We start from the raw sequence: 22,834 nt of genomic DNA, 5'->3' as shown, positions 1-22,834 counted from the left end.
GGAGCCCTGGGAGGTGGAGCCATGGAAGACGAAGCCATGGAGAACTCTGGGGCAGAGCCGTGGAAGGCGGTGCCATGGAAGGCTCAGGAGGCAGAGCAGTGGAAGGTTCTGAAGGCGGAGCCGTGGATGGCTCGGGAGGCGGAGCCATGGAGAACTCTGGGGGCAGAGCCGTGGAAGGCGGAGCCATGGGAAGCTTGAGAGGTGAAGCCCTGGGAGGCTCGAGAGGCGGAGCCCTGGAAGGCGGAGCCCTGGGAGGCTGGCTCGCTGGCCGTGGCAGGCGCGGGCTCTGGCTCGCTGGCCGTGCCAGGTGTGGGCTCTGGCTCGCTGGCTGTGGCAGGTGGAGCCGTAGAAGGCAGAGTCTGGGGAGCAGAAGCCTTTCCTCTTCTTCTTCTCCTCCTCCTCTCAGAAAATCAGAACAAAGAAAAGTACAGGAAACCTGGCACAGAGCATATCAACACATGCAAGAACTAACACTGGAAACCAAGGACTTAAATACATAAAGGAACACCTCGGGAAACAATCAGGGAATGAGAACTAATCAGGGGAAAACCAATCATAAAATGAAACTACAAAAGGACTACAAAAACCAAACAGGAAACAGGAACTAAAATTAACTTCAACATAAAAGCACAAAAACAAAAGACAACAGAGAACATGACAGCCATAGAGTTAGATGAGACCATCAAATTAATCACCAGTTTACTTAATTCGCTGGTTTATCCTCAGATCCCACATGATGGTTTCTTTTCCCTGCAGGATCTCCTGCATGTTTAGTTGGCATATTTGTCATCTGGTAAGCCAGTTCCTTTGGGATAAGGATTTAACATTTACAAAATTACCTTCAATAAATGTTTCTCCCCACAAGCACTTTTGTTCATACTAGTTTTATGTAAGCCTATTAAACGAAAGCTAATACATTGACAAGCCACCCAATGACTAGTCAGCCAAAATGAAATAGATCTAACATGATGTCCAGATTAGAAAAGCCTGAAATAAAAATACAGAAATAAAAATCAACTGAAATTTACAGAAAAAGTTTTTTAATAATAAAATAAAAAATTATTACCTAAAGGTTTTAATTCTACTTGAGCTAACCCATAAAATTTAACCTAATTATGAGGAGAAGAATACATTTTTCTTGTAGATTTAGTCTTTAGTCTTTTTTTCCGGTTAGCTCACACAACCTTTTTTCACATTGTTGTTAAACTAAACAAAAACACATTTTCAAAACTCCCAAACCATATGAAATAAAAATTACATTAAATTATACTTTATTTTAAATAGTATTTGAATAGTACAGTTAGATTTTGATACATATAGGCCTATATTATAAAATGTGAAATCTTAACAACCTTCATTAGAAGAAAATGCCACAAAATAAGACCAGGTGGTCCTGAGAAAAGCTGTTCAAATAAAAAAAAAAATTCTTTCAGTTAATGCATTAGCTTTGGTAGTCCTAAAACTAAAATAAAAACAAATTAAACTGAAAGCAAAAAAACAAACTGCAAAAACGTAAACTGATCTTTTATAGTCATAGTGTGAAAGCTAATGAAACATAAGCTAAATTGGAAGGACAACTGAAAAATAATTATAAATACAATTAAACTATTTATAATAATTTATATATATATATATATATATATATATATATATATATATATATATATATATATATATATATATATATATAGCTCTACTCTGATATATATATATATATATCAGAGTTTCCGCTAGAAAAAAATGGTGTTTTTACGGACATTTTGATGATATGCCGGTCAAATATAGTACGCCTCTTAATTAGTCAAGTTGAGGAAAACTGGAGGCAGTCTATGTAACTTAAAAAATGACATAATCAGGCCGTATAGAATGCAACATATTATTATTAGCTTAACTTTCAAATAGACGAAAAAAAAAACATGAACGTCCGATTGGCGTCAATCAACGCCAATTGTTTTTTACTGTGGTTTCACACACATTCACTTTTTGAAACATTGAGGCACGGATGTACCTAATACAAATAAATAAAACGTCTCCAGTTAACTAGCAGATCATTCATTTAGTCCGTTATTCAATAAGAGATCTAGCGCTAAAATCTGTTGTTTTTGAAATCAAGCTGAGCGCAAAATAAAATGCACACAAACGTGTCCCTGCTTGATATAGACTGTAACCATGCACTGATGAACATAGGCTATTCAGTTTTGATGATAGAGAAAAAAAACTGCACGAATGCGCGGATTAGAAGCACTGATCTATCTATAATGAGATGTTCCTGATTCACCATCGTCTGGCCTCTGAAAAAAGCTTGTAAAGCTAGTCTGCCTGGGCCTGGCCATATTTGAAACGTCTCACTCAATCGTTCGTTGTTTAGGTCTATATTGCAGCCGTTTTAGGCGTGCGCTTTATTTGAAATGCAGCATGCGATGTTGTTTCATAACTTTCAAACGATAGAGCCTGTTCCTTTATAACATAACAAGAGATCGGTGTATTTTTGCTTTATACATTTTAGGCTTATTCTCAAATTCAGACTGTGTTAGGGGACGGGATTATTAGGCAATTTTAATCGGACAATTTGACCGGAGAGATTTAATTTTGTCGGACATTTAATTTTTTACCGGCCAATGTCCGGTAATTACCGGACAACGGAAACACTGATATATATATATATATATATATATATATATATATATATATATATATATATTATTATTATTATTTTTTATTTTATTTATTTATTTTAATTATTTTTTTAAGCTATAATAACCCTGGATGATTAGTCAGAAGTAATGGCATTGCACAAGGACAAGTACTAGTACAGGCTATTTGCCAGATAATGCCCTCTACTTTGCACTATGTAATTGCATACCTGTGTGTGTGTGTGTGTGTGTGTGTGTGTGTGTGGTGTAGAATGGTTTTCTACTTTCCAAGGTAATTTGCCATCCCAATTTGCGACTCTGCATTTCCAAAATAGCCCTAAACTTGTCGATATCTGCAAAAACCCTATCCGGGTTAAAGTAATGACCTACAAGCATTATTTCACCCTTGACAAACTCACTCTTGTCATCATCATCAGTCTTTCATATCTTGTTTCCTGAGAACCTGAGGCAGCCTTGAATTGTGTCATGTGCATCTAACTTTCTTTGACTAAGAGCTTTATTAAAAAGGTGGGTTGCAACCCAAAAATAGTTTGCAGGTCTGTTCTGATAGGATCACTGACAGCAGAAAAAAAAAAACTATGCTAAATGCAAATAATAGAAATGCAGCAAAACATATAGTTATTTAGGATAACAAAATTAATATGGGAGTTAAACTGTGGTTTATGGATTTTCTAAATGGCCAGTTTTCCTATCCAGCCCCAGTCATATTCATTTGGCATATTGTTGGGCCTGTTTGCAGTTTGTTAGTGTTTGATTTTAAGGACATACTTTTGAATAAGATTCAATTCTGGAGGCCTGATTTCCAATGCAAAATCTGTGCAAAACTGGATGAGAATAACTTGGAACAGGTAGTATTTGGTACTGCCTCTTTAAGAACAGCGCGCTCTTTACTGTTTCCTTTTCCATTGAGCACAAGCTGTGCACAACGCATGTCTGCACAGGAGCTTCTGTTGCTGTTGAAAAATCCGGTCAGCTCCCGGCAAAGAATCCATCTCTTGCTGCCCCAGTGCAGCCGAAGCTGTTACTGAGCAGTCAGTGAAGCCACACAAACCGTGGCCCAAGTGTAAGCACCTGCCATCTCAGCAGGATAAACATGCAGACGGAAAAACTCCAGGCAACAGAAACGTTCATGACATTCCCAGCCACGTGAAGAGGAGCCCAGAGCTCTCGTTATTCACGACCTAGACCTGAAGAAGGCTCAGTTGAGACACACAGTGTGTCTCCCCTTTCGCAACACGGTTAATCGGGAACGGACATTGTTCAAAATGTTGCTTCTGTGTGTATTACTCAAACAGAGATTGTTCTCACAAAAAAGAAAAAAGTGCCTGTTGTACAAACAAGGACACTCACACATTCTCAGAAAAAGGGCCATTTCCTCTTCACAAATCATGCACACCACACATTATTCTCAACTGTGTGGTTCTATGTAGTGAGCGGCACTCTATATCCTATAACAAGGGATCCAATAAGCCCACTGTCAACGTGTAAACATGCGCAAACGTGTGGCGAGCCCTCATGGGCGTGTCAGACTGGGTGTTAAAAAGGATAGATCACTGTGGCGGAATGATCCATCCCTCCGGCTCGTCATCGTCACCCCGCCTCTTAGGGTCGCCCTTCATCCAAGCTCACGACGGGAGTTGTGCAGGAGAACGAAAAGAGGTGCATAATAAATAAGCCTTATAAGCATTAATTAGCCTTGTCAGCGGTGAATGAAGCACACTTGATGGGAATAATGCTTCATCACTGCTGTCTTTAAAACACAGAGTGCACCTCTTCTCGGGGAGACGGCTTCAAATCTCCACATGTGCACACTCTGGCATCCTCGCACACCCAGGACCAGAGCTGGGAGGGTTCGGATCTGGTGGAGATGGTGTGCTGTTGGACCCATACCTCGGACCCCTGGATGCGTTAATAAGTCGCCGGGGGTGAACAGCTCACATTGCTGCTAACGGGCTAGATGCCGGGCAGCCTTCCCCTCATGCTTGCTGCGGGACTGGGAAGACAGGCCGCCAGTGACGCCGCCGCCCCTCACGCCATGGAATTTGGAGGGGAGCATGGGCTGCCCACTAACCCAGCCCATGCCTAGGCTATCCTATGGACACTAACCCGCCTTTTAAAGGAGACCTCTTTCACCGCGAGGATGCCAGAGTCCCCTTTTATTATGAACAATGTTCAACCTTGCACAATTTATTACCCCTTTTGGACATTTTACGTTTATTATTATTTCCAATAAATGCCCTCCAAGGCTTGACGCCACACCCACTGTGTCTGTCTCTTGCTCACTCTGCCACAAGCACAGTTATATGATTCAGTTTGAATGCCGGCCACCTCGCTTTACTAGCATTTTGCAATCTGTGATCTGAACGCAGGATGCATAGGTGTTGCGCGCAGAGATTCACAGACTTCTTCGCAAAAAACGCAATAGAGACTGTCCCAGACTGCAAACACACAGAGGGATTTACAGCTGTTGACAGCGGGCTTCGGCACATTCTAGATCTGAGACGCTTGAATCGCAGGTTTGCGAAGCACCCATTCAAAATTTAACTCATATATGCACATCTGTCCTCAGGACTGGTTTGAATTAATAGATCTGAAGGATGTGTACATTCACGGACAGGTGTGAAACGGCATGGAAGACGCCTAGAGCTACTGGCTGTCTTTCTAGATTTGAGAGCGTTTCATTCTGACATTTGTTAATCACCACATTCTGATTCGTTCAGACAACACAGCAGTAGTGGTGTGCATAAATCACCAGGGTGGACTCTGATCAACATAATTAATAAGCATGACACAACACCTCCTCCAATGGAGCGGGCGACACATGTTCTGGGCCATCTGAATTTTGGAGCGAATCTGTTGTCACACCAGGGAGAATGGCCACTGTCCCCTTTGGTACTCCATGCCCCATGTCCCGCTGGGCGTGGACGCGCTGGCTCACAAATGGCTGGCGAAAAGCAAGCACCCCCCAGTGCACCTCCTTCATACAGTCATAAGCAAAGTCAGAGCGGACATGGAAACCAAAAATGGCCCAATCAGTACTTGTCTCTGGAGATGATCGAAATACTGGACGGCCCTCCGTGGGAAATACCGTTGAGGAGAGACCTTCTCTCTCAAGCACAAGACACGATTTGGCCTCCCCAGCCAGATCGGTGGAGCCTACACATGTGGCCTCTCAACAGAGCACAGTGGATGAATTGGCTCAGTCGGTGATGAATAGAATTTTACAGGCTAGAGTACCATCCACAAGATGCCTCTATGTGCGTAAATGACACGTGTTTGCAAATTGGTGCTCATGGTAAAGACCCAGTGAATTGCCCCATAGCTGAGATTTTGACATTCCTTCAAGAGTGGCTGGACTCTGGTCTTATCCCGTCAATGCTCAAGGTTTATGTATCTCAGCATACCATGCCCTGGAGGCTGGCTTGTTGATAGGCAAACATAATCTAGTCATAAAGTTCCTTAGGGGAGCAAGGCTTTTGAACCCCCCTCACCCTGCTCTGTTGCCGACCTGGGACTTGAATTTTGTGCTGAAGGCACACACAAATTCCCAGTTTGAACCATTGGAATCTGTTGAGCTGTGGGTGCTTTCTTTCAAGACTGCACTCCTAAAGGCTTTGGCATCATTTAAATGGCTGGGTGAATTGCAGGTGCTGTCTACTGACAGCTCATGCATGGAGTTTGGTCAAGATCTGTCAAAATCGACTATTAAACCTAGAAAAGGCAATGTGCCTAAACGCCCATTAGGGCTCAAGTGGTTCGTTTGCAAACCTTCTTTCCTCACCAAACAAAGATGGTCATGTTAATGGACAAAGATGTGGTGGCTCAGCAGTTGACTCTCTGGGTTACTGACCAGAAGGTCAGGGGTGCAATGGTTCAACCCCAGCAATGCCAAGACACCATTGTTGGGCCCTTGAACCTATCTGCTCCAGAGTTGTTGTATCATGGCTGACCCTGCACTCTGACCTCAGCTTAGCTGGGATCTTTGAAAATAAATAAATGTCACTGTATATATGCAAAAATGTATGCATAATGTGTGACCAAAATATATGCTTCTATTATTACAGGTGGGCTACCAACTATAATCAACACAGCCACCTAATTATATGCTGTTGAATGGCCCTTTTAAAAGTCATGAATACTACTTATTAGTATTACTGCACTGTCGAGTGAACTGAATCGATGGGGTACATCTCCATTTATACATGTAAACTTATATAGGCCAACTGTGCCTATATACACCATTGCCAATCAGAAGATTGCCGTTATTGAATAAAGGTTTCAACAAGGTCATCTAGAAGGACTTCCCCATAGTACTTACAGCAATGTCTCTTCCCTTCATCTCAGGGAACCGAGGTTACATGTGTAACCAGAGACATTTTGGCATTAAAAGGTCAATTGAAAGGTAAGTTTACCATTGAACCTAGAGTGAAAGGTATGTTGTCCTGAACTACCATCTTGAGCATAGTTTGAATTAATTGGTTTGAATACACTTAACTATTTAGACCATTATATAATGAAGTAGAGGCAGAAAAAAAAGAAAATGTATAAGTTCCTAACATCATCCAAGCCAAGACAGTATACAAGCGTTTCTTTCTACTGTAATACAGCAGCGCAGAAGGGGGTTCTACACACACTGTTCATTATGGTGTACAGTTCTCTACAGGCCACCTGCATGTCTCCCTCTGTACTTTCCATCTTGAAGGCTGTTGAAATGATTACTGAGGCTTTTTCTTTTTTCTTTAGATCTTCAATAACACATTTATTCCTTAGCATTACTAGTAGACACACAGTACTCTTGGCTAATCTCTAATGCAAACCAGCTCACATTTTACAACAGGAAAATTATGTAAGAAAACATGTAAACCAAACATTAGCATATGACACTGAATTATACATTTGGTGGGTTATTGTAAAACATAAATAGAGATGCAAATATCTAAGGAGTTGAAAGATGCAAGAGGATCAAATTACCTGTAGTTTCATCTAACAGGCACTAGAGACAAATGCTAAATACAGACAGTGGTTTTAATATTCACAAATGAACAGTAGATGGCAATCACATCATTTACCAGAGTTGTCCTTTCAGTGAAACCTTTGCATTTATCAGTTTGAGATTAAAAGGATTCATTCAGAATCAAATCAGTTATTACCTAAATACTTGTTATTATTAATCTCGAATACAATAGTATATTATATTTGCTACACCCTTTCTCATATGCTTGCTGAAGCAAACTAAATCGACACTAAATACAAGGAATGTCACAGTAATTTATCAAGTAGAAATACATTTCTTTGAAATACCAGAATATAACATTGACAACAATAGCACCATTGCATTTCCCAGATTTAGAAAACTGTTCCTGATTATTTTTCATGTGAATTAGAACACAGCATTTATTCAATTAGGTACATTCATCAAAATAACAAACATGTCCCTATGGTTACTAAAATACAAAAAGACAGCATAACACTGATGAATCTTATAAAAATAGAACTCTATTATGATAGAATATGAATTATGATCTAAATATGTTAAATTGAACATGTGTAGTATTTTAACAGTAATGCAACACAAGGCAAGAGGCTGGCTGCAATATGCAAAAATGACATAAAAAACTGGCACCATTTTACAGAAAAAAACTGCTGAAATGTTCAAGCATTTAAACTACGTAAAAGCAATATTTATCTAAGATGAAAAGGAGGGCAACAATTGCTTTAAATGCCTTTTTGGAATAAGTCTAGTTTGAAGAGGTCATCATCATATACACTATTCCCGACAACCTAAAATGCCAACTGTGTAGCTACTCAGGGAACAGGACTAGCAAACTGCAATGTTTTGAAACTCACCAGCATAACATCACCAGCACATAATTATAAAAAAGGAGACAATATATCATGTTTTATTTTACCCCCCATTATTTTATAAAATGTTCTTAAAAAGATTTTTTTTAAGCTCAAAGCCAATGAAGTGAATAATGAGATTGTTTCACAGAATTACTTCTGGAAAATATCCTGTTAATGCCCTTTTTAATAGTCTTTTTTGGATGGCTCTTTAGAGTGAGCTGGTGTAAGCTCATTTTGTAATTAACAAAACTCCTTCTAATGATGGTTGATGCTGCCACGCGGAAGGCCCTGCATTGGGTTCAAAAAACTATTTGGACCACAGCAACAGAGCAGATAAATACTGCATACAGATTTTTGTGCCATCTGTGTTAACCCACTTGCATCTGTCCACCAACTACACACCTTGCTGTTAAAAATAAATAAATAAACTGATAGGCTGGTTTTATCAGGTCTCCCAGCCTGGTGAGTTGGCTGGTTTTAGAGGGGTTTTGGGTCATGTTGGGAGATAAGCTGGTCTCCTTACATCTTAGGATGGTTTTAGCAGTTTTTTTCCTCTTCTTTACTTTTAGCAGGGATGTGTGTAAAGGAGTGCTGACTTCAGCCCACACAGTTTTACTTGATATCTTAATTACTACTGTATCAACAATAGATCTTCAAGTGTTAACAGCAGCCTCAGGCTGTTAACTGCAAACTACTTTGAAGAAGATTGTGTTTTAAGACAAGTTTGTGTTTGCACATGCTTTAATTTTACTGGTTTTATAAGATTAAATTATGTTGTTAAGAATATCAAAAACATAATGTCTTGTTCAGTTAATTTACTGTATGTTCATGTCTTTGTGCGTCATCTTTGCATATCAACTGGATTGCGTAACTTTTATTAAACTCGAAGCCTGTAAAAAAATTAAATCTCAGAGACCTCAAATAAATCTTCTGTGTTTATAAAATTGGACGGCATGCACAGATCCTGCATCACATTCCCAAAAGTATTTAGCTGGACTTTTGCACTACTACTAAATTAAAAGCTAAAAACAGAGTTGGAAAATCTGATTAGGATTTGTTCAAAAACAGCGCAAACTGTCATAAGGTTAAGCATACGTTTGCTGAAGTTAGTAGTTTGGAGATGCTATGATGTGCTCATCAGACACAGTATTTAACTTCATCTGATCCTTACAAAATATTACATGATTCTTTAAATTTAACACTAGTGTTTCAGGGTGATATGTTTGAGGCTTGCTTACAAATATAGGAAACAGGCACAAGGAAGATGAAAGCAATATCACAATTTTGCAGGTTGTGACTTGATCAGACTTTTTGTTTTTTTAAGTAAATTTTGCTTTCATTTGCATTTCATTCATCACAATTCCATGCCCCAGCATAATTTTTATCAAAAGGCTGACATTCTGTGTTCATGTCACTACACCCAAGAAGGTTTTCTAATTAAGTAATATCATATTGACAAGAGTGCTGTTGTACTGAATATCAGCACAGCAGTGATTCAGTTCTAACCATTGTATAATGTACAGTTAATTAATTTACTAATTAATCATCATGTTATAATGCAACATGAAATTGTCTTAAGAAGACTGGGTTGGTTTTGGCAGCGTTCTACTACCCACCATTCTAAAACTGGCTAACAAAGTCAGAGAAAACACTAACTCGGGTACTGCTAGGATACTGAGAGGTGTTTGCTGAGACAGCAGAGCAAACAGTAATATGAAGCAGTGTGAGCCACAAATCCAGTGATTAGCAAAATCAAGTCCAGTCTTTAGAGTTGATGGAGGCTTTTATAGTAGGTCTGGTGTGGTCCACTTGACAACATGTAGGAAGATGGAAAGCAGTAAACATGTTCAAAGCCATGCAACCATGCAGAAAAAGTCCTGGATTATTAAGGTACACTGCCTGTTGCTGGTTGTTTTAAACTCCAGGAAGAAAAGAAGTCCTTTTCCAGGGCATTAACCAAGAATACTGGAAGTAAGCTTATATTGACTCCTGAAACACCAAAGACAAACAGACTTTAATGTAAATATATTCTATCCAATTAATATATTGAATGATGAACCCTAAATTATTTTAAGTTCAACTCTACACGATGCAAGCTAAATAGGTTCTTTGACATAATCTGCCCACTAATCAATTTGCGTACTCTCTCTTGTTTTAACATTTAAATTGCACAGTTGTTTGCAGATAAGCTGGCTTTACTGCATCTTGAAACAAGTTTTTATTCTCCGAAACCCTCCTACTCTCCAGCACCAGCTGTCTACACACAACATGCAAGGTGCTAGTCTGCCATTGGGAACAACTTGGGGTTCAGTGTCTTGCCAAAGGACACTTCGGCATGTGGAGTCATGTGGGGAATCGAACCACCAACCCGCTCTTAGTGGACAACCCGCTCTTGTTTATATTGAGTCTTAATTATATCTGTGAGTGTCTCTTTTCCATAGGAATTAATTTGCAGATGTGATGTCTCTTCTTTTTTTAAATCTCATTTTATCGAAGCATCAGACCTGAGTGCAGAGTGGAGTCTAAGCCCAGACATGGTGGGTTATTTGTTGAGAGGTGTTGAAGGTCCAGTTCGGTGCACTCTACTGGAGCATGCAGCCCCCAGCCTGTCTGCTGCTCCACGGCACAGCAGGACCCCACTGTAGACACTCCTCCCACCAAAGTGAGAATTACATGCTGGCAGGAGAGGTCGGCATCTGATGAAGAAGGATCGGATGTTTCTGTTGCCTGCGAGATGACTCCAGTTGCAAGAACAGTGCAGACTGAGCACCGCACCAGAGGAAGAGCCTCACACTCATGCATGCAAGAATCACAGGTCATCGTTTCTGTTATGTCATCCAGTGTGCAGGGATCTTCCAAAGGCAGACAAGAACCTTATGAGGACACAGTGCAAAGTCAGACACACAATCATTGTATCTTTCTTTTTCTTCATTTTAAATAAATTTTACAACTGCCCATGTCGCGCCCATGCCTAAATTTGCCACTGATATGGCTGGAGGCTTATCTAAAATAGACGCACAGATTTCTTTTCTGAAAGTGGTGCTTGGCCATATGTTGAATAGAGTGAAAAGTTGCAGACAGCACTTGTTTTTCACTCTGCACATCAAATTGTGTATGTAATCACCATAGTTCACAGCCTATCATATAGGGGCATGATACCAAATGGTAGGCCCCAGGCACAGAGCTTTTAAGGTCTCCTAAACAATTTGTGTTTGTGGCGGGGTAATATATAAAACATTTTTTCGATGGATATTTAACAGTGCTATATTATTTATAACTAATTCACAACTTTTCATTTTCAAGCAATAAAAAAATGCCTTCTAACAAAATTATTTATACATATATATATAAGTGTATAAATTACTTTATAAAGTCACCATAAGATGTCTGAAATGAGAGGAAGGCCAAGCTGTTCAATCTATCTTGAGTAATTACTGCTCTTATGTAGTTTAAGTCTTATCTTGCTAACTGACAAAATTTACATAAAATATTATTAAAAAAATTATAATATTAATCATTTAATTCTAATAAAAATATTTATAGAAAAAATTCTTACTAGCGACTAAATAAATGTTGCATTATTTTTATTCAAACAGATTTTTTTCCCTATGACAGTGGAATGATTTATTCCTATTAACTGTAGCTATTAATTGTATTAGTGAGGTGAAACTGCACCTTTCAGAAAAGTACATTAACATGATTTTGTTCCTTGCAGAATATTCCACATATATCACTTTGTTCTGGAAAAAAAGCAAAGCGCTCGTCTGATCGGGGAAGCGGTCATCTGTGTTCCGCAACTGCTTTCGGGTCTTTGAATAACATATAACGTGCGAGTAAGGGCAGGCAGTGGACTTTCTGGTGCCCCCTAGGGAGTTGGTGCACTACGCAGACTGCGTAGTCTGCTTATAGGGAGCGGCGGTACTGCAAGTATGGCTGTCTTTGCTTCTGTAAGAAACTCATAAATTGTCTGCTACTTCTCACTCTTTCTCTGCTCCTTTCTATTGAAAATCCTATTTCTGCTTCATTTCTGTAGATTACCAGACTAGCAGAATGCATGATATGTATTCATTTTGCACCACGTGCTTGCTGAACGACCAGACTACTTACATTTTGGTTGGGATTGGGGGAGACAAGGCCAATTATAGGGAACTCACAATATTTACAGATGGATAATCTTGAAAATGTGTATTCCTACTACTAGCATCTTATTACTATATATACAATTTGAATGATAATATAGTGGGATATCAATATAGCCTTTCTCTGGGCCCCCCTCTAGTAAGGGCCCATTACTCAGGTCCACCATTACCACCGGTCCGACAACCCTGCTGTCTCTGTTCCCTCTAATCTTCCATGTCTTTTTTTAAAAAGTATACAATTCATTAAAGCTTCAAACTTAAACAGCTCTATTGTTGAATGCGGATCATCTGATCAGTTAGCCGAAGGTTTTTCCCAATAGAAATTGGATTTGCACAGCAAGAACATAAGTTAAAGGTAACATTGCCTGCTGTCATATATACACTCACCTGATTTGTTCACATCAGTGTATTGCATCACAGTGTGTACTGTTGTCATGGGAATGGAGGCTGCATCAATGTCATGGTGACTGTTACTGACCGGTAATAGAAACCCTAGGAGGAAAGGTTTAATTAAATTGTTTGTATTGTGAATGTGCATTTGACCAAAAGTATGCAGACACCAAAACACCACACACTTTTTTGCTATTTAAGCATTTAGTTATATATATATACCAAAAATATTGGCATTAACAGGGAGCTAGTCTTTGCTAACATCTCTCACTCTTCTGGAAAGGATTTTCTCTATATGTTCTCTATATGTAAACTAGACATGTCTGATTAAAATAATTAATCATGGATAACTTTTGATTCTAGAAGTTTCATAAAGAGTCTGTTTATATTTTGTGGGCATACTGTACATCTTAAAGTATGTTTTGCATTTTAATTAAGTTGGATTATTTTAATTATTTTAATATTTCTTATTTTAAATACATTTTTTAAGTCATCTTGAGGCCCCCTAGTGGATTCCGGGCCCCTGGTTGAGAACAAGAACATGATTGCGGAGTTGCCCTCATTCATAAATGTGAATCAGTTAGGTTCAATTCACCCCAAAGTGGTTCAAGGATGTGTTCATTTTCAGGCCAGTAAAGTTTTTCTACACCAGACCTGGTAAAGTATCGCTTTATGGACCTTGCATTGTGCACAGCGGCATTGACATGCTGAAGCAGAAAGGGCCATCCTCAAATCGTTGCCACAAAGTTGGAAGCACACGCTCTAAAATGTCATGTATGCCATGGCATAAAGATTTTTCTTCACTGGAGTTATGGAGCCCACATGGTGTCCACATACTTTTGGACATCTAGCGTTTTAGAATATGTGTTATTTTCTTATTTAAAGGGAGAGTTCACCCAAAAATGAAAATGTTCTCATCATTTCTCACCTCTCATGCCATCCCAGATGTGGAAGACTTTCTTCTACTGAACACAAACAAAGATTTTTAGAAGAATATCTCAGCACTGTTGGTCCTCACAATGCAAGTGAATGGTGGCAAGAAATCTGAAGCTCCAAAAAGGACATAAACGTAGCATAAAAGTAATATATACAACTCCAATGTTTAAATCTATATCTTTTGAAGCGATATGATAGGTTTGAGTAAGAATTAATTAAGAACAAATATTTAAGTAAATATTCTTTTTTACTAAAAATCTCCACCTTTGACCAGCCCCAACCAGCAGGTGGCTGAATATGAAAGTGGAGATTGATTGTAAAAAAGGACTTAAATATTGATCTGTTTCTCATCCACAACTATCATATCACTTCTGAATATATGGATTAAAACACTGGAGTCTTTTATGCTGCCTTTATGTGCTTTTTGGACCTTCAAAGTTCTGGTCACCATTCACTTGCATTGTGAGGACCTACAGAGCTGAGATATTCTTCTAAAAATCTTAATTTGTGTTCTGCAGAAGTAAGAAAGTCATACACTTCTGGGATGGTAAACGATAAGAGAATTTTCATTTTGGGGTGAACTATCCCTTTAAAGTCCTGAAATCTAAATGTTTCAACAACAGTCACGTTAATTAAATAAAAACTTGACATAATGGATTCATTGATTATTTTGTTTCTTACGTTTGCATGTTTTCCTGAGTGGGGAGTGTGTCTGGTAAAAGACACACACAATGACAAACAGGAAGGTTGTTAAGACAGCGGTTGCCGCACAAGCAGTCACTAAAGCATTAGCATTTTGGATAGGCGCTGCTGAGGTCTGGACTTTAGCCACACCAGACACTTCACTTCCTAAAAAACAGGAGAATCAATTAGAATCCAAACAAATAGTAGCAGCACCAACTTAAATGGATATTTTACCCAAACATGACAATTTTGTCATATTTTCCTAACCCTCATGTTGTACTAAACCCATTTGACTTTCTTTCCTCCATGGAGCACAAAAGGATATGTTAGGCAGAATGTAAATCTCAGTCACCTTTCATTTACATTGCATCTTTATTTCCCATATGAATGTGAATGGTGGCCAAGGCCATTGTTCTGTTTACATCTCCTCTGGTATTTCACAGAAAGAAAGTCATACAGGTTTTTAACAACATGAGTAAATGATGACAGAATTTTCCTTTTTGTGTGAACTAACCCTTTAAATCCTAAACAGATCCAAAAGAATCTAGAACCTGCTCACATGAACAGCCAAGAATCGCTAAACAGCTAAGTGAATCTTACTTGAAAACATACACACAACACCTGTGGCTGCCTTCTCTCTCTTGCTCTCTCTCAATTCCTTGTTGCTGGCTCCGTCAGTGTGTCTGATCAACAGAATGCTAAAAGACCTATGTCAATGCATGATGGAGTGGGTTCAGCGAGGATCAGATCCTCAGTCCATGCTGAGCACTAAAATAGGGCATTGACTTATCCAAGCTTGATGAGAACTCCCCTCTTATTTCAACCATAATCACATTGAGAGAATAAAGAGAATCGAGATAAAATGGTGAGAGAAAAGAAGCGAGTGCTGATACTGGGGGAGAGATAAGATCGTGAGAGAGAATCAGATCATACAGGGGTGAAGAGAGTTCAATTAACGTAGAGAGGATGAAAAGGAAAACAGAGACAGAGCAGATTTGAAATGGAAAAAAGGCTAAGAGAGAGAGAAAGAAAGAGAGGACCAAGGTTATGTGTAAGCATGTGTTTTAAATTGAGGGCTATGAGTGTACCATTGAGCATGAAATGAAATGCTTAAAATAGATTGGTTAGAGGCATGAGCTTATTATATTGAGCAATTTTTGCATGCGTTTATGTAATACTCACTGCTACATTGTACATTTCTGAAGGGGGTGGGGCCACATGGAAGGCATTCCAAATCTTCTAATCCATCCAATCGCATTTTGCTGTAAAAGCTTCAATTAAAAAAAAAACAAAACACAGAAATGGTTTGAAAACCATAATACAGGTGTATATATATCAGGGACAGAAAATCAAAAGAATTAATAATGTGGAGGCAAAAAAATGCCACCATAGTGAACTCTTTTTTTTAAATCATCTGATATAATTCTTACTAATCTATTGTATGCCTGATTATACAATATGTTTTATCTCTTAAAATATGAGGATGTTTTTTTAATTTATTTTAGTAATAGGTAATAAAATCTAATTATTCTGATATTTCAGAATTTATTTATTTCACCCAAAAAAATAAATAAAAATGTCTCATTATTACCATCATGCCATCCCAAATGTGTATGATTTTCTGCTGAACACAAACAAAGATCTTTAGAAGAATGGTCCTCACAAGCGAATGGGTACCAACATTTTAAAGCTCCAAAAATCACATAAAGGTAACATAAAAGTAATCCATTTGATTCCAGTGGTTAAATCTATGCCTTCAGAAGCGATATAATAGGTGAGGTTGAGAAACAGATAAATATTTATATCCTTTTTTATTAAATATTCTCCTCTCTGCCCAGTAGGTGGTGATATGCACAAATCACCAAAAACACAATAAGAAGAATGTGAAAGTGGAGACTGATAGTAAAAAGGACTTAAATACTGATCTGTTTCTCCCCCACACTAATCAAATCTCCTCTGTTTGTCTTATTGATTACTTTTGATTATTTTTATGTTGCATAAAAAGTTTTGTTTAAGTTTTGGTACCCATTCACTTGCATTTTGAGAACCAACAGAGCTGAGATATTCTCCTAAACATCTTTGTTTGTGTTCTGCATAAGACAGAAAGTCCTACACATCTGGGATGGCATGAGGGTGAGTAAATGATTAGCGAATTTTTATTTTTGGGTAAACTAATCCTTTAATATATACAGTATAGTGCTCTACAAAAAGATAACATCATACAGTCCATAATATTCAAATACATGCATGATTACACTGAAGTATTTGATATTAAATTATGACACAGAGAATGTTATAATATGGTTAAAAATAATAAGCTTTTTATACGTAAGGTAAAAAAGTCTCTGAAAAAATAAATCCAGGGGAAAATATTTCCCCTTAATGGAAAACTTAATTTCTGATCCTAGTGTAAATACATACTGTAATTTTTTTGTTAAGCATTCCGATGGATGGAAAATGAATCCATAACCCATGTTATTCTGCTAATAAAATCCTGTAGTCCTGCTGGAATAATCCATTTGAAAGTGAAGATTAACACAAAATTAGGCCTAAATAAAAATTAAAAATTCACAAAAAATTGTACTATGGGGGGCAGTTCTGCGAAAGTCATGAATATTAATTATTTTATGCACAGTATAAGAAGTTTTGATTAACAATCATTCTTAATGACCGATTCAAACACTCAAATAAATATTTCACATAATATGATTCATTACATTTCTACATTTTCCACTATCAGTCTTGGGATTTTGTTAGTAAATAGATGGACACATATATCAGTATATGAAAGAACAGCGAACTCCAAAATTCAGACATTGACAACTACAAACTCTCTGCTCCAGCAGTGGGAACCCGAAAAAAAAAATCAATATGCGCCTGAGCGCCTGTGAATGAGATGACACAGCTCACGAACAACCATCTCCCATAGCACAACACTCAGTTTATGTAGGGAGGAAACACACTGCGCACCGGTGCGCCCCATCAACAATTAACTCACCTGGTTACCATGCCTGAGAGTGATTAAGAGAGAGGGAGCAAAGAGAAAAAGACAACACACACACACTCTACATGCAAACAAACAATATGGCCAAGAAGGTCATAACGGGGGACACGAAAAAGAGCGTGAGCTGCGGAAAAACTGCCGACAATAAACGACACCTATAACAGCCGCAACTATCACTTATCATAACATTCTAAATAACACATTCCAGCGGATTGTCAGTAAAAACACACAGAGATGAAATAAAACTCCTACTCAAGAACTGGAGATGTTTCATCTGGATTATATACATACCTGATGAAAGCAATTTCAAAAAGTGGTGACACATCCGACCCGTCTCAACCCAAAACTGACAGCAATGTTTATAATAATCATTCAGTGAATACTTGGAAACAACTGAGAAATTAATCTTTTACCAATTTTTTACACGTATTTGTCCATGTAGTCATTGATGTTGAGGAAATAAGCTCATCAACCCTAAAGAGCCCAAACACTGTACACGTGCAAAAATAGCAGGTATTGGTCGATGCTGTGATTGGGCCGCTGCTGTAAACAATCACGGGATTGGCCACTGCTGTAATCAGTCACGCTATGGGTCTGTAGTTATTTGTGCGTTCATGAGAGTTTAGGCAGTTTGACATAAATAAACCCATACACAATGTCAACATCAACTGTAATATACTTACATTTAAATTAATTAATACATTTGGATACTTGGGGTGGCAGTTGGGGTGGAAAAGATTATTTTTAGGATGACAGCTGCCACCCTGTGCCACACTTGCGACCACACCCCTGATGGTATCTTCTGTGTGAGTTGACCACAATTATTAGGATAAATAGGCGTTGTGCATCATGTTTTGTAAAGGTTGTTTTGTATGTGTGTGATTAAGTGAGTCTCACCTAGGGAGGCAGTTTCCACACACTGCATTGTCGGTGTGTGTGCAGCGTTTGACTTGGAATCTGTTGAGCCAACGGCAGTTCTGGCACATTGCACAAGGGTGAGAACCTCGGTTTTCCTTGAACCAGCGAACTTCACACACACCGCAGACTGCAGACACACCTACACCATAACCACAGTCCTAATGGCCACACACAGAAAAACATTTTTTCTAACCTTATAAGTTCATTGGTTATGTCAAACATTTTTGGAGAACAGAGATATTGTAACCTCCCCATATGAGTTTGAAGTCATTTAAGGTCACGTGAAAGCCTCTGGTGGCAGAGATGTGATATTACAGCATGTTTACAAATCCACAAAATATGAGTCTCTCTTAGGTCCTTGAAAATACTTCATGATTTACAAAATGTAAATTGATATTTTTTATGCATTTATCTGAGTGTTAAGAATGCATAATGCATTTACTGTATATTGGTCTCAGCTACCTAATATACAAATATGCAAAAAGACAGATAATAATAACATTGTAGATTTATGTTTCATTTCCAACATTAAAGAACAGCAAGCTAAATCTGAATGGCTGCACCTTTCAGTCTGAAATGTTCTTAAAATTAAATACATAAGATGTAGATTAATTAAACGAATGAATCATATGTATCAATTTTTGCTGAGATATAAAATCTATTTTTGCCCCAAATAATTTTTTATTTTTTTCAATTTGTTCGAGGTAGACTGCTCTTCTTACAAGACTTGCTATTTTTATTGCTGTATGTACACTTGCATCAGACGTATGGTTTTGAACCATCTCACTGTGGTTGCGTTGCATTTCACTTGCGGCTTGCTCTCAGTAAGTGTGTTTGTTAATCTGTACAGTACAGATTAAACGTCAGCTGAATAATCAACTGCAATTGGAAAATAAAACAATATATGTTTAGCATGATTGATTGGACGAATTTTCACATGCAGCATTTAAAAAAAGTGATTTCTAGTTGTAGGTGTTGCTTTATTCACAAAGCTCCTAAACTTCTCAAAAGTGGATTATTCAGAGTGCCTTAACATTTTAATCTACTTTATAATAATACACAGCAGGGCTCTTCTCTCTCTCTCTTTCTTACTTTCTCTCTCTCTCACCTCTTTAAGCTCTTGACCGGGTGGACACTGTGGACACTTGTGACATAGTCCGCTGTGATAAAACTCGTCTCCTGAGCAATCCATGCTATATCTAAGAGGGAGAGAGGGAGTTGAAACACATTTAGCATGTAAAAGGACATCACTAATCCTCATTTCATGTGGGTGAGGTAAAGCACAGCATTCCGTAGTAAAGTCGGGGCTCACAGACATAGTTTAAACATGTTTATATATATATATATATATATATATATATATATATATATATATATATATATATATATACATTTTTACATTGAACAACACATTTTAAACCCAGAGCTGATTTTTACATTTCAGCAAGACATGACTAAAAGCTAAATATTAAAATTAAATCTGAAATCTGTGTAATTTTCAGTTTTCCTTTTTTACCTTTAAATGTTCTTATTAAATCAAATTGTTAAATCTAGAGCTAACTATGTTATTATGCAGGTTCAACATTTATTACACCATTTTATTTGAACTTAACATTTAATATTTTTAACAGTAGAAAAATATTTGAAAATAACAGTTGTCTGATCCGAATCTGCAGAAATGTGTGGGTAATTAAAGTAATGTAGCAGCTGGCGCCACACTTGATTCAATTTGCTGCCGTTTTGCGCGCGAGTCCAAAACTCAGATGTGATTAATTCACGCTCATAAAATATGGATTGTAAATTATTTTACTCAGAATTCAAGGTGCACATCCTGCATTTTTATTTCATCAAACCTGTGTATAAGCAGGCCTGATAAAAAAAAATATATAATAATAATAATAATAATAATAATAAAATTAGCGTTTCCCCAGTTTTCATGCAATATAGAGTCAGATATTTACGTTCGTTCCAATAATAAAGATTGATGTTCATTCATCCATTCATAGAACACAGAGAAACAGATCAAGAGAGCGAGCATGATAGATACTTTTCAGCACATTTTGGAACATTTAGGTGCAGTCTACTACAAATACCTCCATTAAAGGATTGGGAATAAACTTCCCGCAGCATTAAATGAAAGTGGTCAAATAGTATTAAGCAGGGTGAGCTGTTTTCAAAAAGCATCGAGAGCATCGGCCCAGGGTTCACGTGTTAGTCTATCAATATTCTCGCATCTGTAAAGTAATTTACTGTATTGGGGGATAGCATCATCCACACTTACATTGTAGCAAGGCGAACTCTCGGCAATCATTTGTTTGTCTAAAGCAGTATCCTGTGTGTTTGGAGTAGATTCAGTCCAGTCCTTCTTGTGAATCAAGTAGTTCTCAGGCCACTGGCACGTTTGCACTATGCGCTGATTTTGGGGACAGACATACAGACATGTCCTGACATGTTTCCCCTGATGCTGTCCTCTGGAGCGGGTTCATCAGCAGCCACATCAGAAACTCTATACGGTTTCATTGCTCTTTAATGGAACTATATGACATTTTAAGTCTAAAATATTTCTCTCTGAATCGCAATTAATATCGCAGGTGAGGTAATGTGTGACACCAAAGCCCTGCATATTTTTATTTTACCATTAACGTAGCATATTCTAGCTGGGTTGTTACGTGATGAATTCTCATTTGTAGATTTGTAGTGTCGGGGTGAAAATCAATAGAAATTCCATTGGTCGAAAGAGCAAAAACGTCCCATTCTGCTTTCTACTGATGTAACAGATAAGTTCGGCCATTCTGCTTCAAAATAGCCGAAACAAAGTATGAAGTGAAGGAACTGACAATTTTCGATAACATTATTCAGTAGTTCTAATGCAAGATCTACAAATTACTAATACACTATGTTTTAAAATAGCGGTCTCAATGCAGCAGCCCCTCTATTGACGCAAGGTGGCAATAATGATTCTCTGTATTGACCTTTGAAGTGGAGTCAAATGACCTTACATAACATTAGAAGACATTGCATAACAATGCATTTCATCTTCACAACATGACACTTCATCACATTTATCTGCAGTTTATCACATTCAATTACATAGCACTTCATTACATTACATTAAACCACATTGCATTATATTACTTTCCACTTTAAGACATTAGCTTCAGTTGCAGGCGGCAGAATTGGCCCTCCCGTGATCTGTTGTCAAGAGGCTAAACAGACCATGTTTACTATGCCTTAGTTGACCTGACCAAAGACTGAGACAAGGTATCGATTTCTCTACCATCATTACACGCACTATCTCACATATACTGGCACACATTTGGAAAACTAAGTGAGAAGTATTTGTGCATGTGTAAGCATCCGTTTTGTATATATATATATATATATATATATATATGTGTGTGTGTGTGTGTGTGTGTGTGTGTGTGTGTGTGTGTGTGTGTGTGTGTGTGTGTGGATGATGACAAGATAACTGTGCATTTCCTGAGAGCAATTTGCAAGGTGATCATAGACACTGTGTGTGTGTGTGTGTGTGTGTGTGTGTGTGTGTGGGAGGGCACTGTAGCCTTGCATAGCAGTCCTAGTGGTTTTGGCAAAGGAAGAAAAACTGATAGAGAAAGTAGGAGAGAGTTCATAACAGAGTAGTTTTATATTTTGTCAGGGTTATTGTGTCTGAACAGGTCCGGGAAAGATACAGCGTTCTGCATGGGGCTTTTCGCCCTTTACCCAATCTTAAACTACTAAAATTACAGATTGGCAGGATGTTATATTAAAGGAACACTTTCACTGGTCCAGTGGTTTGGTCATTGTTGTAGTGATTGCTGTCGGGGCTAATATGGACGTTTATGTGATCGCCTCAATTCCTAAATCTTATCAACGCCTGTGCCTGTCCATTTCCACTTCACACACATTCTTATCAGAAGTGTACCGTAGATTTGCTCTGACCGCTAAAATGTCCATGTGTATGTATTTTGATGTCTAACTTCATATTTAAGTCCAAGACAGATGTTTTTCTATGAAGGTAGAGACATAGATTTGTTTGTAATGAGAAACTGCAGACGACAGCATAGTAAATCGTACAAAACAATAGATTAATGCATAGAAAGCTCTTTGTTAAAACCAAACCTAATCATTTGGTTTTTAGGACTGTGCCTAAATGAAGGCATATGCTCCTGTCTGAGTAAATGCATGTGTGTGTTGCTTCGAGTTATGAGTATGAAGGCCATAGACTAGAGCCAGACAGGAATAGTTCAGATAAGAAAACATCA

General features: G+C 38.1%; 1 protein-coding gene across 1 annotated transcript; it reads right to left on the bottom strand.

The window, feature by feature from the left end:
• Positions 1-8,619: 8,619 nt before the first annotated feature.
• Positions 8,620-21,231, bottom strand: eda2r (ectodysplasin A2 receptor). The gene is made up of 8 exons (XM_052107010.1): positions 20,851-21,231; positions 19,678-19,768; positions 18,549-18,727; positions 15,830-15,918; positions 14,645-14,812; positions 13,025-13,129; positions 11,003-11,371; positions 8,620-10,487 (listed from the first exon to the last, which is right to left on the bottom strand). The coding sequence occupies exons 2-8, from the start codon at positions 19,759-19,761 to the stop codon at positions 10,384-10,386; spliced, it is 1,098 nt and encodes a 365-aa protein (XP_051962970.1). The 5' UTR covers positions 19,762-19,768; positions 20,851-21,231; the 3' UTR covers positions 8,620-10,383.
• Between the last annotated feature and the right edge of the window lie 1,603 nt (positions 21,232-22,834).

Source organism: Xyrauchen texanus, chromosome 3 (assembly GCF_025860055.1).
Source record: "Xyrauchen texanus isolate HMW12.3.18 chromosome 3, RBS_HiC_50CHRs, whole genome shotgun sequence".
NCBI classification, from domain to species: domain Eukaryota; kingdom Metazoa; phylum Chordata; class Actinopteri; order Cypriniformes; family Catostomidae; genus Xyrauchen; species Xyrauchen texanus.
This window is presented reverse-complemented; position numbering and strand designations above follow the sequence as displayed.